The sequence below is a fragment of the Podarcis raffonei genome, chromosome 9 (assembly GCF_027172205.1).
Source record: "Podarcis raffonei isolate rPodRaf1 chromosome 9, rPodRaf1.pri, whole genome shotgun sequence".
In the NCBI taxonomy this organism is placed as follows: Eukaryota; Metazoa; Chordata; class Lepidosauria; order Squamata; family Lacertidae; genus Podarcis; species Podarcis raffonei.
In genome coordinates, this window is record NC_070610.1 from 67,299,648 (window position 1) to 67,317,068 (window position 17,421).

General features: G+C 46.0%; 1 protein-coding gene across 2 annotated transcripts in view; it reads right to left on the reverse strand.

Moving 5' to 3' along the window:
• Positions 1 to 17,421, reverse strand: part of GPAT3 (glycerol-3-phosphate acyltransferase 3) — a 38,460-nt gene that overhangs the window by 12,020 nt on the left and 9,019 nt on the right. The window contains exons 1-6 of one of the 2 annotated variants that reach the window (XM_053404191.1): positions 16,751 to 17,003; positions 10,055 to 10,112; positions 7,567 to 7,837; positions 4,090 to 4,164; positions 3,253 to 3,342; positions 1,272 to 1,365 (exon numbers count right to left, since the gene is read on the reverse strand). In XM_053404191.1, the coding sequence (XP_053260166.1) occupies positions 1,272 to 1,365; positions 3,253 to 3,342; positions 4,090 to 4,164; positions 7,567 to 7,837; positions 10,055 to 10,112; positions 16,751 to 16,894 (732 nt within the window). In that variant the 5' untranslated portion in view covers positions 16,895 to 17,003. Of the gene's footprint in view, positions 1 to 1,271; positions 1,366 to 3,252; positions 3,343 to 4,089; positions 4,165 to 7,566; positions 7,838 to 10,054; positions 10,113 to 16,750; positions 17,004 to 17,421 lie in introns of those variants that run through there. The other variant, XM_053404192.1, reaches the window with a different exon arrangement.

Here is a 17,421-nt window from a genome sequence, read left to right on the forward strand (position 1 = left end):
AAGGGACCCCTTAAGTCATCTAGTCCATCCCCTGCAATGCAAGGATCTAAGCTAAAGCATCCATGACAGATGACCATCCAACCTCTGCTTGAAAACCTCCAAGGAAGGAAAGTCTACAACCTCCTGAGGTAGATCATTCCTCTGCCAAACAGCTCTCACTGTCAAAGTATTTTCTGATGCTTAGTTGGGATCTACTTTCTTGTAACCTGAATCCATTGGTTAGGGTCCTGCTCTCCGGAGTAGGAGAAATCAAGCTCACTCCATCTTCCAAGTGATGGAACATTGAAGAAGAAGAGTTTGGATTTGATATCCCGCCTTTCACTCCCTTTAAGGAGTCTCAAAGCGGCTAACATTCTCCTCTCCCTTCCTCCCCCACAACAAACACTCTGTGAGGTGAGTAGGGCTGAGAGACTTCAAAGAAGTGTGACTGGCCCAAGGTCACCCCGCAGCTGCATGTGGAGGAGCGGGGAATCGAACCCAGTTCACCAGATTACGAGTCTACCGCTCTTAACCACTACACCACACTGGCTCTCCAGGAATATTGCTTTAATGGCAGGGTGCAGATGGGGCCTTTGCCACTTATTTGATTAACAAAGCCAGGAATGTCCAAAGACCATTTCGGGGGCCCAATCCAGCCCGCTGGTCGGTTTAATCTGGCCCCTGTGGCAGTTTATTTCCTGGGGTAAAATCCTAAGGTTAACAACTTTGGTTGGTCAGCCCTCACAGCCCTTCACTTCGTCAAATCTGGCCCTCTCTGAAAAAAGTTTGGACACCACTGAACAAAGCCTTCGTGGCAGTGAATTGGGCAGGCATGTCAACAATATTTGTTTGTTTTGCATGGGGAGCTATTTTTCTGGAAACCCTACACACAGGTAAGACACAGCTTTTGAATATCTGCCTCGCTATAGCAGTAAACCTTCCTCATTTTCTTTCCCTATTTACCTTTGCCTCTTCTTTCTCCGTTTCTCAGTGTCAACTGTAAGCTCCTCAGGACAGAGACCTGCTTTCTTAAGCAATGTCAAGTGTTATCCACACTGATAGCACTGACAGGTGAAAACTATTAAAAGTGCTTCTGTGCAGCTGCACAGCTAAATCAGTTGCACTAGTTCCTCTTCCTTTTTGCATCAAGAGTTTTCTCAACTCAACATGAAGCAATGACTTCAATTATTAGCAACTAGGAAGTAGCTACAGTTCAACGCTGGCTTCATGTACAGAGGTCTTTACAACTCTCAGTCCTTGCAATTGCAAAACTCATGAGACTTAAGACGTACCATTGCGTAACAGCCATCATTGGTCAAGATTATGACGTCTATTGGGGATGTGTGGTTGGCAACACAAATTCCTCCTTTCTTAGGCTTGTTCTCCCTGCAAAATAACAGGACACCACAAGTTTTTCACAACTTTGCAGTAGGGGACGAGCGGTTGCGAGATGCCCATAAACCGGCAGCATGTTACACATGAGTATTCTTCGCTGTAAAGGCTTAATGAGCAGTGTTGCCATTTAAAAGTCAAAAGAAAATGCATTTTTTGTCAACATTTAACATTTATAAGCTGCAATTCTCAGCCACAAGCAAGACATTTAAAGCAGCGCACAGACTTTAAAAAGCATACAGTGGTACCTCGGGTTACATACGCTTCAGGTTACATACACTTCAGGTTACAGACTCCGCTAACCCAGAAATAGTGCTTCAGGTTAAGAACTTTGCTTCAGGATGAGAACGGAAATCGTGTTCTGGTGGCGCGGCAGCAGCAGGAGGCTCCATTAGCTAAAGTGGTGCTTCAGGTTAAGAACAGTTTCAGGTTAAGTACGGACCTCCGGAATGAATTAAGTACTTAACCCGAGGTACCACTGTATTCTGAAAGCAATTGGACTTGGCATTTTTTTAATGGTGTTTAACCCCCAGAAGACCCACACACAGGCACTACACAGACAATTTGTGGGACCTTTCAGCTCAAGGAAAAGTCAAGTAAGAGGGGACATGATAAGACTTGTATAAAATTAAGTATGCTGTGGAGGAAGTAGCTAGAGAAAGGTTTTTGTCCCTCTCTCATAATACTCAGGCATCCAGTGAAGCTGAATATTCAGGACAGATAAAAGAAAGCACTTTTTCACACAGTGCATAGTTACAACTATAGGACTCACTCCTACGGGAAGCAGCTACGGCCACCAACTTGGATGGCTTTTAAAGAGGTTTAGACAACTTTGTGGAGAATAAAGTTATTAATAGCTACTGGGTAAGTCTCCCCCCTTGGGAGCATTCCAAAGTCAAGGCATCACCACCAAAAAGGCCCTGCTTCATGCCACTACCCACTGCCCTTTCCAAAGGCCCACAGACTATACTCAGAAGAGGATGTTGACATCCGAGCAGGAAAAGATAAGGCCAGATAAGCCCTGTTCTTCATCATGCAGATTCCAGAGATGACAGAGTGGACTGTACCACTTGAGACAGCTGGGGGAAGATGAAGTTTCTGAATCCATCTCACAACAAAACACAACAGGCCCTTCCAAGCGTCCTTTTCACTGTGTATTCATGATGCTTTCGGGGGCAGTTATGTGCAATCCCACTTCGCATACCGTTTGAGCCTGCAAAGATTTTAGGATGGACATAATTTCTTTGTTTCCAATTGGTGGCTGCCCTTTTGCTTCCCACCAAAATTCTGTAACTGTTTAGACCACAAATGTACTGGGGGGAGGGGGGGACAGGTTGTCCCAGATGTGTTGTGCTCCAGCGCAAAAGTACAATAATGCAGAAACGTTGGAGAAGCATTGCAGAAGTGGAAGGAATGTGTGGACAGCCCAGTATTAATCCACCACCATGGGGTCACGAAGAGTCGGACACGACTAAACGACTAAACAACAACAACTAGGGAACTACTGATGTACCAAAGACGTAGTGTAGAATGTACCTGCAAAAGCAACACACCTGTCTGGAGGGACCCAAACACACACACAAAAAGAACTTGCTTTAAGTTAAACAAACAGCACTTCAGCTTAAAAGAGTTGATGCGCCATCCATTCCTTGTGCTAGCAGTTTACTTGCAGGGGTGTTTTGTTTTTTTACGCAACAGAATGTTAAAAATATGTGATCCCAGACTTGTAAACTCTAGTGGTACAATTCATTCTACCACTTGATTCTGCCTGATGTGTACATCAGCAGCAGCAACAAAATGCACCTTGATCTACCCGGCACCATCAGAAAAGAACTTATCTAACTTCAGTCCTGGGAAGGGGGCGTGTTTTCTTTCACTCACTTGTTATGGTAATAAATGTTGCCAGAAAGCGCTCTGACCAGGATCCGGGAGCTGGTGAGGTGGACAAGGTCACTCAGCCAGTCTTTGGTTCTGCAAAACAGGAAAAACTGGGTGTAACAGCAGCCTTAGAAATCTAAGTTACGTAGGTCCACATTTCCCGGGATCTCAGAGTTTCAGCACTGGTTATTTACACATCACAACCTAATTTCAACTTCTTGATAGCAAAAGAGGAGTCAGCATTCTAAACAAGCTGAAGAACAAAGAGTTCAGTAGCTCTGTCTATAAAGATACATATTCAGAAAATGGATGATTTGGGAAAAGTGGCCTCCCAAAAATAATGGATACCCTCTTCTCTACAAAATCCAGCAGCCCCCCCCCCCACTTAATTCTCAACTCTTCTTGTCCTTTCAGCTGCTTTTGATCATGCTCTCCCCTTATCAATTACTTTTACACCCCAAGTCTATAAGATTGTGTCACCAGCTGGTTCCCATCTCTCTGCTTGTTATTTCAATGTCTCCATAAACGGAAATTCCCCCTTTACTTTCCCTCTTATAAACACAGTCACGTATGTTTATAAGAACTTTTCTGGCAAAACGGATGGGCCATTAGTTTTACACAGCGAATAATGAAACTTGCTCCTGCAAGATTATAAAGCTTCGCAGGATATAACGTTATGCTTTGGCAGGTGAATCCCAGCTGTCAATCGGCATTCCAATAATTCCAATAAACAGCTTGCGTTGACGCAAGAGGTTGGCCCAAGGCGGAGGTGGAGTTTTGTTTTCTGTTTCGTAACCTCTTCTTTTCCCAAAGTTACTGATGCAAAGGAGATCCACTTACTCCCCATTTGGAAGCTGGCCTACCAGCGTGGCGCCGCAAATCATGGAAAGGATCCCAATGTGTGCCAAGGTAACCCTGGGGAGGGAAAACAGAAGGGAAAATCCAAAATGCATTATCCATTCAAGACCATCAGATCCTACTTGGAGCATCTTCAGATAATTTGCAATTGGAAATCCTGACAAACGAGTTTGATCGGAAGAGAAAGGCTTCCTTAAAGTGCATACTTTTGGTCTCCAGATGCGTTTTTAAAATGTAACCATCTCCATAACCATGTAGCATACTTGGGTTCACAGGGAAACCCAGCCAGATGGGCAAGGTATAAATAATAAATTCATTATTATTATTATTATTATTATTATTATTATTATTATTATTACAGTGGTACCTCGGGTACATACACTTCAGGTTACATACGCTTCAGGTTACAGACTCCGCTAACCCAGAAATAGTGCTTCAGGTTAAGAACTTTGCTTCAGGATGAGAACAGAAATTGTGCTCCGGCGGCGCAGCGGCAGCGGGAGGCCCCATTAGCTAAAGTGGTGCTTCAGGTTAAGAACAGTTTCAGGTTTAGTACGGACCTCTGGAACAAAGTAAGTACTTAACCCAAGGAACCACTGTATTATTATCATCATCATCATCCTTCTCCCATCCAGGCACTGACCACCTTGGCTGCAGCAAAGTACTGCATCGTGTGCCTTCAGGCGAGGACTTGGGTCACGTATTGTGGTATGGATTAGTGCTTTTAGAGCACTATTTCCCAAACTCGAGTCTCTAGCTGTTGTTGGACTACAACTCCCACGATCCCTAGCTAGCAGGACCAGTGGTCAGGGATGGTGAAAACTATAGTCCAAAAAAAAGGCCCAAGTTCGGGGAACACCGAGCGCCGGACTAGGGCTTGGGCAACCAGGGTTCAAATCGCCACTCAGCCATGAAGCTCGCTGGGTGACCTTCGGCCAGTCACTGTGTCTTAGCCTTACCTACCTCACAAGGTTGTTGTGAGGATAAAATGAGGAGGGAAAGGGCCATGTTGTCACTTTGAGCTTCTTGGACGCAAGCTGGGATACATACTAGTGGCCAAAATTGTGGGAACCTTTTGGGGAAAGTATTTCTAGGTTTGATGGCTCACAAAACCCAATTGACTCTCTAAACACTCATGCTCATTGGTCACATACTGAATATCAACCTAAGCAACTTATGCTTCTTTTTTCTGGTTATTTGGCTATAACTTTTGATAGAATACAGATAACTGAGCAAACTTCGTTACATTACATTCTTCATTAAATTATCTTTCCATTGATATATAATTTTATGGTGTTACTCAAAAGAAAAGTGGTGTTGTGAGCCATCAAACCTCAGAAATACCCTTTTCCCAAAAGGTTTCCACAATTTTGGCCACTAGTGTAATTAATAATAATACTTAACTCAAGCTTGTATGTTATTTGCAGCATTCCTGCAGAGTCCAAGGGTCCATCTCAGCTCAACCCCAGTGACAAAGAATAGCAAAGTAGAGCATTTGCCAGGTTTCAGAGGCCAGCAGGAGGAATCATCCAGAAAACCAAGGGACAACATAGCGTTATACCACATTGGGCCATTGGTAACACTGACTGGCCACTGCTCTCCATGGTTCCAGCCCAGGCATTTAACCTGAAACCGCCTGCGTGGAAAACAAAGTGCACTGCCACTGAGCTACCGCCCTTTGCCAAATAGACGTGCCATGTCATTAAGTGGCAGCTAGGCTTGTTAATCCACTCTATTAAAAAAGAAACCGGTGCTGGCTTGCGCATAAACCTTCAGCCTGGCATGCAGTTTCGGCTTGTTCTCAGGGGCTAGTTGAGCAGAGAACAGCGTTTGTGCACCAGGCCCTTGCTCATTTAAAACTGCTAAAGCTCAACTGGTTCCTTCTGAATAAATAGGAGGTTTTTTCTCTTTCTTTCCTTCCTTTCACACAGGGTGGATAAATATCAACGATTTTAAAAATACATATATCAAAAAAATAGTTTTTTTAAATTTAAATCCGATTTTTTAAAATTAAATGCTTTTGGAGGAAAAATCTTTCTAGTTTTCTAGTTAATTTACATTATAGTCCAAAGGCTATTCATCGGGAAATAAGGGTTTGTTTTTAATTATGTAGCATGAGGCTTTATATGCCATGTTTAATTTTTTTGGTAAATTGATCCATTCATAATGTCATGCTCTTCCAGACGTTTCTGTAAGGTTATTTGGGGCAGTTTTTCTAACGAGACGGTATTATCACAGATGCTTGTTTTTGCAGTTCTCAAAAGTGTGGATTTGTGTCTGCAGAGATAACATGCCTTTCCTTCACAGGAAAAATGTTATAAAATAAACATAACAGAGTTGAGGAAGAACCTTAATCCCATTGTTCCTTTGCAAATTTATATACACAGAATCAATTTTTGTTAAATAAATTGTTTAAATTGTTATTAAGGAAATGAATTTTTTTCTCTCCTTCTAATAAAATACAGCAGAAAAGTTGTCCAAATATAAGCAGTTAATTATGAAATTAGTGTGAGGTTTAATAAGTTATCTGTCTATGTATTTCTTATAATATAACCAAATCAGTAATTTCTGATATAACTGAAAAAACTACTCTGAAAATTTATTATTCCAAAAATGAGGCCTTCACCTTGTTGTAAACATTAAGATTATCCCAGCAAGAATGAGTATTTCTGTAAAAAAAAAAAATATTTAAATAATAATAATAATAATAATTTATTATTTATACCCCGCCCATCTGGCTGGGTTTCCCCAGCCACTCTGGGCAGCTTCCAACAAAATATTAAAAATACAATAAAACATCAGTCATTAAAAACTTCCCTAAACGGGGCTGCCTTCAAATGTCTTTTAAAAGTAAGGTAGTTGTTTTTCTCTTTGACATCTGGGGGGAGGGCGTTCCACAGGGTGAGTGCCACTACTGAGAAGGCCCTCTGCCTGGTTCCCTGTAACTTGGCTTCTCTTACTGACTAGTGATTTAAACCATGATTTAAATCATGATTTACAGTCATACCTCGGCTTGAAGTAGCTTCGGGATGAGCGTTTTCAGGTTGCGCTCTGCGGCGACCCGGAAGTAACGGAACAAGTTACTTCCGGGTTTCGCCGCATGCGCAGATGCTCAAAATGACTTCGCGCGCGTTTGCAGAAGCGGCAAATCACAACCTGCGCAGACACAGGTTGCGTTCACTTCAGGATGCGAATGGGGCTCCAGAACGGATCCCGTTCGCATCCAGAGGTACCACTTTAAATTGATTTGATTTAAATCAAATCCACCCTGCTTTCACATTATTCATCTTTCTTTTCTTCCACATTATTTTTTCACTGATTTTTTTAAATTTTAGATAGATAGTTTGGAGAGGTTGCCCACGGGCTACTCAAGGTGTGGACAATGGTGAACATGATGGGCCCACACCCTGGCTCTGTATAAAGGCAGCTTCCTACGTCCACAAACAGAGACAGGCTCACCGAAGAGGCAGCAGGAGACAGTAGCGAACGAAGACGCCAATGACCCACACGATGGTCAGCCGTAAACTGATGTAGTGAAAGTTGACGTTGGTCCTGGTGAGGAGGTTCCAGGAGACCAGCTCCTCCGAGGTGAACCTCTGGGTGACTTCGTCTTCCACAATCGCTTCATACCCCTTTTTGCAGAAGTAAAACACATCGGAGAGCTCAAAGTCCCCATGGCGCAGGCCAGCAATGGCTTTCTCCATGGTGGTCTGGTCCCTCTGTATGATAACTTCAGGTAGGGAATAAAGAAATAAAAAGCACATTACAGCTCAATGAGAAAATGAAGGCGAGCCAGAAGGAAAGGCTGGATGTCTGGCTGCCGCACCATTGCCCAATGCGCTGGAACCCAAACCAGAGGAGAGATGACAGGGCAACTCTGGAATGACCCGAGGTCCCCAATGCAATGCCCGGTGGGGGAAATGAAAGAGTTGTTTCTGTGGTCTCGAGAGAATAATACAATCCTCCAAGCCAACAGCTGGTGAAGGGAAGAGACTCCCCACAGATCTTGTTCCTCGAGGCCGGCCTGACAGTGATGAATTATGCAAGCCTGGGGCGGCGTTTTAGCTAACAATGCGCTATAGAAGAAGGAGGTGCAACACTGAGTAAAGCAGGGGTCACGTTCGCAGAGAGAACTGGAGCAAGCCTCAAAGGGATGCCAGGGAAGCAGGAAGCTGAGACAGCTCAGGGGCTGAATCCACTCTCCTTTTACCCTCTTCTGGGTGGGGTAGGGATATCAAGCAGTAACAACAGAAGTCTTCAAAACCTCAAGCTAGTGACGACAAAAGTAAAAGCAGCGTAATTCTTTTCCACCCGGTCAACCGTGGCCTATTGACAACCGCAGTGCAGTGAAACCACAATTTCAAAATCTTGGTTAAATGGAAGTTGTATTAAGCAACCACCTTTCCTTAAGTGCAAAGGAATCAAGAGGGGGAAAATGTGTTGCAACTAAGAGCAAGTAAAATAAATCGGATAAAGGACAGATTTAACCAACTTATTATGTTGTTGTTTTAAAAAATGCCACCCTCCCGCCAAAGGAGCTTAGGGAATATCTATAGCTCTTCTCTGCCACACACATTCTCATTCTCACAACAGCCCTGTGAGGCAGGATAGACCAAGAAAAGGTGACTGGTGCAAAGCTACACCACGAGCTTCACAGCCAAGCAAGGATTCGAATCCGCATCTCTCCAATCCTAGTGCAAAACTGTGTTCTGCACCAAACTGACAAACCTGTGGTCTTGGTTTGCAGGCAAGCACAAACGATAGTTTGGTCATTTGGAAAAAATAAACTATGGTTTGCCTCAGACTAAGACTGGGAATTGCTTTGTGCAAGAAGCACACAAATTCTTCAAGGCTAGTCTAAAAAGGTAAAGGGACCCCTGACCATTTCGTCCAGTCATGGCCGACTCTGGGGTTGCAGCGCTCATCTCGTTTTATTGGCCGAGGAAGCCGGCGTACAGCTTCCGGGTCATGTGGCCAGCATGACTAAGCTGCTTCTGGCGAACCAGAGCAGCGCACGGAAACGCCGTTTACCTTCCCGCTGGAGCAGTACCTATTTATCTACTTGCATTTTGACATGCTTTCAAACTGCTAGGTTGGCAGGAGCTGGGACCGAGCAACGGGACCTTCTGATCGGCAAGTCCTAGGCTCTGTGGTTTAACCCACAGAGCCACCCACGTCCCCCAAGGCTAGTCTATGTAGTGCCAAAATTTGGTATTATGTTTGCTTGAGCCTAACCTTAACATCTACCACACCACTTAATCAACAAAATGTTTGTTTGGTTGATTAATCTCCTAATTAAAGCTACCTGGAACCCAGTGGGTGCATCTGCATCAGAGGTGGCTAAGCTGTGAGCCTTCCAAATGTTGATGCACTCCAAACTCCCATGAGCCCCAGCCAGCATGCCAAATGGTCAGGGATGAAGTGAGCTGTAGTTTCACAAACCTGACATAGAGGCCTTCTTCACTAAAGGGGGCATGGGCTCAGCTTGCAATTTGGCATCACTTTCCAAAATTATAAAAAGGAAGGGCAACTAGTGAACAAAATTTCCACTGTCTTTGGGCAACGTGAACCAAATGGATCTGCACAAGCTTGTAAACAGCTACCTGGGGCAAGAAGTAACCTCCTCTAAGCGTCCAGGAAGGAAAACATTGCAAAAGTTGTTTTACTTAAAAGCCACACTTATGCGTCCCAAATGAGTAACACAGGCAATTGTGGGTCAGGCATGCAATCAGGGTTCCAGGACTATCACATCAAGACCCCCATACAGAGGACTTGGTTTAACAGCCTCGATGGACCCACATGAGTATCTCCACCATTAGATGATAGCCAAGTCTTGTAAGATTTTTACATCAGATTTCAGGACCATTTCCGCCATACACACACCCCTTCCAAACAGCCATTCTTGTTATAATGGTGCAACAGTTCTAATTCTTAAGAAAACCCTTACCATTTGAAGAAGGAAGCCTCTGTGCCTCTCTCTGTTTCTCAATACGCAGCGTGGCCCACTGTTTTGTAAAGAAGAAAAGGGACAGATAAGGCAAATGTGCAGTATTAATTCTGATTTAGTTCATCTTCCTGATCTAAATATTGTTGTTGCAAGAGATGCTCGCAAGAGATCCTTTTATCATTTCTAACATCTTATTGGTACAGTGGTACCTCTGGATGCGAACGGGATCCGTTCCGAAGCCCCATTCACATCCTGAGCAGAACGCAACCTGTGTCTGTGCGTCTGGATTCGCCGCTTCTGCGCATGCACGTGACATCATTTTGAAGTAACGGGAAGTAACCCGTTCCGTTACTTCCGGGTCGTCGCAGAACGCAACCTGAAAACGCTCAACCTGAAGCTACTTTAACCTGAGGTATGACTGTATGTGTGTTTTTATGGTGACTATTACCCATTTAAGAGTTGCCTTAAGAGATAGACTTATTTGAATTAATACTGTATTGATAATGCGCTAATAGCTACCGTACTTGAGCATTCAGTTCCCCATTCTCAAGTTTTCTATACCATAAAAACAAAAACCAGCACCACACCTCCAATCACATTCTAACTGCTACTGTGGCACAGAATTAAAGAATTGGAGAGAAGTCAAGGATAATCTAGTCCAAGCCCTGTCAATGTGGCTTTTAAGTTTTTTGTTCTCTTTGCTGGCTTTCCATGGACATCTTCTTGGCCGCCGTAAGAACAAAGTGCTGGACTAGATGGGCATTTGCCCGGAACTGGCAGCATTCTTCTGATATTAAGAGCCATTCCCCACCTCCCACCCCCCAGTAAGATATGCCAAGCCAGGTTCATAGGAAACAATTATTCCGGCCCCAGCTCATGCTCACTGCCCTTTCCTATCTATAGGCTTGTCACCACAGCCCAACTCAAAATAAACTTTTGCAAGTAGGGCATCGCAGCCACCAGAAATCTGCTTCCCACATAGATCAGTTGGACCACACGCCTGTGACAGCACCACACAACCAATCAAAGTTGTGGCAGCTAGCAACAACCTCCTGTTGATCCAGGAATTTCTACTGCATCCGCAAAGGGTGGTCATCTAGCCTCAGCTTCAAGCCTTCTAATGAAGAGCCATCTCTTCCACTGTCAAGCAGTTCTTCCCAATGTTTCATCTCCATCCTCTTTCACTTAAATGTGAACCTACCCCTCTGGACAAAAGAGAATTTGCTCCCATCACCTATAGGGACAGGGCATTGCAACACGGCTGGTTGCAATCCGGGTATGAGGGCTGAGCTACCAGTCCAAGATAAATGGTCTGAAGATGGATCTATAAATGGATTTGAGGAAAGAGCTTGAAGAACAGCCAGCAGCACCTACTCAAGGGTTCTCCCGTTCATGTATGTCAACAATGATATGAAATATTGAAAGACACGCCAACAACTCCCATATGTTCATGTTTTGGGGAGAGGAAGAAGTAGAGCAGGAGGGAGAAAGATGTTCGTGAGAAACCAACACTTCTGCTTGGAATCTCCTTCCTCGCTGGCGGTTTTTAAAGCAAATATCTGGACATCTTTTGATTGCAGTAGAAATTAATCTGAAACCTGCATGCAGATTGTAACATGTGATCCTCATCCCTGTTAACTGTATAATATAATTACTGGTTTTAAGGTGTAGTAGTAATATGTAATCTTACTGGTTTTCAAACAACAGACTACTTCAACAAGGTAACACCTAACAACTATAATAACTTAATCCCCACAGAGTACACAGGAAAAGATGGTGGAAACCAGTTTCATTCAAATAGGTTTCAACAACTCAACTAAAACTGATGTTGCCATTTTGGGGCAAGACGGCTCTAAATTCTTATTTTTCAAATGATTGACTGACTGTGATTACCATTTAAACATCTGGCTAGGCTAGTTCAGATGAACAACCTTGAGCTAGGTTAACAGCTTGGAGAACTTAAAAGAAGAAAAGCTACTTGATCCAGGGACAGTCTACATATATATATTGGCCTGTTCTGACCTCTTTTTCTTAATGGTGACTGCTCCTGCTCAGGCTGCACAGAAAAAGCATTTTGGATACAGAAATACATTCTGATTGTGCAGATAAAATAGAACTGATAGAATTCTACATGATGGAGTATTAGTGTGTGAAAACAGTCCAGATCCAATGATCCCCAGATGGTGGCGATGTCAGGTGCCATGCTGGTACCCAGGCATCTTTACCTGGCCACAAGCGGTCAAAAGCCAGGTGCAAAATGTGCTTGGCAAATTTTGAACACTGCACAATAGCTAAAGGTAAAGGGACCCCTGACCATTAGGTCCAGTCGCGACCGACTCTGGGGTTGCAGCACTCATCTCGCTTTATTGGCCGAGGGAGCCAGCGTACAGCTTCCGGGTCATGTGACCAGCATGACTTAGCTGCTTGTGGCGAACCAGAGCAGCGCACGGAAACGCCGTTTACCTTCCCGCCGGAGTGTTACCTATTTATCTACTTGCACTTTGACGTGCTTTCAAACTGCTAGGTTGGCAGGAGCAGGGACTGAGCAACGGGAGATCACCCCGTCGCGGGGATTCGAACCACCAACCTTCTGATCGGCAAGTCCTAGGCTCTGGGGTTTAACCCACAGCACCACCTGCGTCCCGCACAATAGCTACCAAAACCCTTATGGTGGGAAGCCCACAAGCAGTTCCTGAGCACAATAACACTCTCTTCACTTGCAATTCCCAAATGCTGGTATTCCAACGGTGGAGGTACAACACAGTCATCGTGGCTACCCACCATTGTGTGGAGTGATGTTTTGACCCATATTTTTCAGTTCCCATTCCTTTTCAAACCTGTATCCTTGCCTACTCCCACATAGCTATGACAGCAAAGGAGTTAAGGCCTCAGCTATGACTCTTGGGTTTCTAGAGCACCCTCAGGACCTGTTCACAGGAATACAGGAAGCTGGCTTCTACTGAGCTCGACGACCATCCACTGAGCTTTTGTTGTTGTTTAGTCATTTAGTCGTGTCCGACTCTTCGTGACTCCATGGACCAGAGCACGCCAGGCACTCCTGTCTTCCACTGCCTCCTGCAGTTTGGTCAAACTCATGCTGGTAGCTTCAAGAACACTGTCCAACCATCTCGTCCTCTGTCGTCCCCTTCTCCTTGTGCCCTCCATCTTGCCCAACATCAGGGTCTTTTCCAGGGAGTCTTCTCTTCTCATGAGGTGGCCAAAGTCTTGGAGCCTCAGCTTCAGGATCTGTCCTTCCAGTGAGCACTCAGGGCTGATTTCCTTAGGGATGGATAGGTTTGATCTTCTTGCAGTCCATGGGACTCTCAAGAGTCTCCTCCAGCACCATAATTCAAAAGCATCAATTCTTCGGCGATCTCCATCGAGCTTAGTAGGTAACATTTCTCCAGGATTTCAGCAGGGGATCTCTTACCTGGAGATGTTAGGGGTTCAACCTGCGAACCTCACCTCTTCTTGGTGAACCAGGAGGCAGCTCTACTAATCAATCACATGCCTCCTATTCTACTGTCCTACAAAGCCTGCTTGTTTCCTTCTCCAGAGGCTTCTCCTTGGTTATTGGGGAGCAGAAGTCTGGGTTAGTTGGACCTTTGGCATCATCCAGCAAGGATCCTCTCTGCACTGACATGCCCCGTCTCGCCCTCATTCCCAGCTAGCTTGCTTTAGCTGTGTTGAGTCCTGGAATCAAACCAGTATCCGCTATTTTTCTTCCACCAAGGAGCCCAGGGATGCTTATTATGGAGCCATCTAATTTTATCCTCATAGCAACCCCATGAAGAAAGTAAACAGAGACAGCCGATTGTTTTTAAGGCTCTACTATTCATAGTCGACCCCGTGATGAACAGCATCTAGCTAATTCTTGTCACCTCCAACACAATTGTGTATTTTTATGTTGTGAACCGCCCTGTGACCTTGTGATGAAGGGCGGCATACAAAATTAATCATCATCATAATCATCCTAAGCAAATGACTTGAATGAAAGCCCCACTGATCTCAACAGAACTTATTTCCCAGTTATGTGTGTTTATGTGTCCAAGGCCTGGATCACAATGTCCCAGCACTAGTCGATAAATGGTTTCAGGGTGTGGAAACTCCAAGTTGTGACAGTGGTTGAATGCATTTAATTATGACTGTTCCATGACAAGGCCTTCAGATCCAGCAATGTCATGATGTTTACCAATGTTAAGAAGTTTAGTACAGCAGTATGGTCTCTGAAGGGACGCGGGTGGCGCTGTGGTTTAAACCACAGAGCCTAGGACTTGCCGATCAGAAGGTCGGCGGTTCGAATCCCCACGGCGGGGTGAGCTCCCATTGCTCGGTCCCTGCTCCTGCCAACCTAGCAGTTCAAAAGCACGTCAAAGTGCAAGTAGATAAATAGGTACCGCTCCAGTGGGAAGGTAAATGGTGTTTCCATGTGCTGCTCTAGTTCACCAGAAGTGGCTTAGTAATGCTGGCCACATGACCCAGAAGCTGTCTGCGGACAAATGCCAGCTCCCTCGGCCTATAGAGCGAGATGAGCGTGCAACCCCAAAGTCGGTCACAACTGGACCTAATGGTCAGGGTTCCCTTTACCTATGGTCTCTGAACGATGCTCTTGAAGGCATATATATGTATGCTGCAGCTGATGCAAGACAAAGGCACCCTATATCTTCAGTGAAAGGTTCAGTGCAATGAAGTTGTTATGCTCATGAAATGCCACAACTTGCAATACTAACTTCACACAGCAGACCACAGCTGTGACTCCAAGGTCCCTTTCCAGATGACCTGTTTATTGTGCAGTCATCACGATTTGCGGGGAGATTAGATCAAGCAAGTTTCATCCCACACTTTCCCACCATGCCCTTACAGCAAAATGACCAGCCTTTTGGAGAAGCAGTGTTGTTGCCAAGAGAGCTCCAAATCAGCTTTAATTGCACAACCTGACTTGGCCAGTATGTGACTGAATCCCACCGAAAAGGAGCGACACTCTGGAAGCATCCTTTGCATCTTTACCAAGAACAAAACTGACCATGGGCATAACCCCTTTGCATGATGAATCAGGACTTCATCGCAAGAGTGTAAGCACGATTCTGGGTCTAAGGCAACTGAATGGCAGCTTTATACAGGCAGAGGAGGACAATAAAGTCCATTCTCTCTCCCAGCACTGTTAATTAAAACCTGCTTCAGATGAAGAAAAATATTGCAGGACAGTATTTTGCTATTCCACCACGAGTCAGTAAGTGGAGTCCAAAGGGCAACTCTTTATGTCCACCTCCAGCCTTAAATTGTCCTCCTTTTGCTTTAAGCACTTTTCCTTTAAGTTCCTGGTTTTGTTGCCCAACAAACAAGATTCATTAATAGCCAGATGCAAGTCCAAAATAAACCAAGATCCCATAACTCATCTTCCAACGATGAAAGGCAAGCAGGACGGTTTAAGAAGAGGACGCTGAGTTAGTCGTGCTCCTGAAGATCAGATTTCAGTCTCTGGAGAGCAATTGCATTCTACACATGGTGGTTGGATGTCAACAGGCCTTGGGAGCTGCTGACAATAGGCTGGGTGGCTCTGGCAAGCGACTGAATTTACCATTGCAACAACTATGCGTTTTGTTAAGAGGAGACAAGGTTTTTCTTTACCTGCTCCATGAAAAGGCTCACCATCAATCTTTTCTTCTATTGGCTTGACTCTGCCATTGTGTGTCAGCATATATATAAGCGTCCAAAGCATTTAATATATATATCATGAGAGCCAGCCTTAACCAACCTGGTGCCCTCCCTATGTTTTGGACTACAACTCCCATAAGCCCCAACCAACACTGATGGGAGCTGTAGCCCAAAGCATCAGGGAGGGAGGATAAGGATAAAACCAACCTCTAGAAAAACAAGGAAACCAGAAATCACACAAAAATGAGGTAGAGGCACTAAATGGGAAGAATGCATCCCAGATGCTCTGCATGGGGGAGAACGGATGTCCTTCAGGCTTTTAAATAAGACCAGTAGGCCGTTTTTCCCCCATAAGAAGAAACTATCCGAGGGACTGCAGACATCTCTAGAGTGAAGCCAACATAATCTCACAACAAAGCAGAATCAATAAGCATAAAGCGTATTTTATGGGGGGCGGGGCGGGTTAAATGCACTAACCTGTCGGTGGAACAACACAGAGGAGACATCTCTCGAGCCTATAGCCCTTTATTATCTTTGGGTGTGCGCGTATCTGCGTTCCCCCATTGGCTAACGCGGGGGATGCAACGCGAAAATGAATTTTTTTGGGAGAACTGAATGACAGGCGCAGCGTCGAATTGGAGGTCAGCCTCGCGTTCGCTCCTCCGCAGAACTGAATCTAGGATTTTTAGGGGGGATCCCTAAAGAGCTGCCATTGTTCGCGTCCAAGACCCTTTCCGGGCTTCCCACAGGCCCATTTCATTGAAGTGCAAAATAAAAATAAAAAGCATCGCGGGTGCGAGGACGTCCACGCCCTCCTCCGCGTTGCAAACCGCTGAATCACGCAAGAAAGGTCAGCTGTTGTTTATGGCATGGGGGGGCGGAATGGGGGGAAGCGCAGCAAGGAGAAAGCAGGCGGCGAAGCGTTACCTTGGGGGGGATCAGGAAAAAGGGAGGGAAGCTCTGCCGATCATTTTGGAGAGGCAGCCCCGAGGGGGCGGCACGCGTCGCCCTTTGCGCAGGTTGCGCGGAGCCGCGACTCACCTCCAAGGTCTTCACCAGGACTTTGAGGTACAGCTCCGAGATCCCCAAGGACACGCCGAAGATGGAGGGCAGCACGATGAGCAGGAAGACCGCAGAGAACCAGAAGCCGAAGAGGCGCAGCAGGAGATCCAGGAGCTGCTCCATCCCGAGGGCTGCGGGCGCCGCGCTGGCTTCCCCAGACGCCCTACTCGCTGCAGCGCCTGAGCCGGACGCCGGCTCGCCGCGCCCCGCCTCGGCAGGGGGAAGCCGTCCGTGCGGGCTCGCCGGGGGAAGGCTGGGCAAAGAGCAGCGCCGGAGAGGCCGCCTCTTTCTCCGCGCGGCTCCGCCGCGGCGCAGCTCCACCCACTTAACTCCTTTGCGCCCAAGGCGCAAGGCTGCTGTTGGCGAGGGTGCTGTCGCCGCCGGCCGAGCGCTTGGGCAGGAGGGAGACTACGTCCAGGAAGGCGTGTTCGGAGCTGGGACTCGGGTTGGTCAAGAAGGCGCGGAGCTCCTGCCGAGCCCCGCAAGAGACGAGCTGCCCCGATCTCATGAGCGGCATGGGTGTCTCCCTGCGAAGGCTCCTGGGGGCGCGCCATCGAGGCGCAACTCCGGCGCGCGGCGGAATCCCGCCCCTTCGATTGTTCACTCACGGCCGCATTGTGATCTCAGCATAGGAGCCAACTCCCATAGAA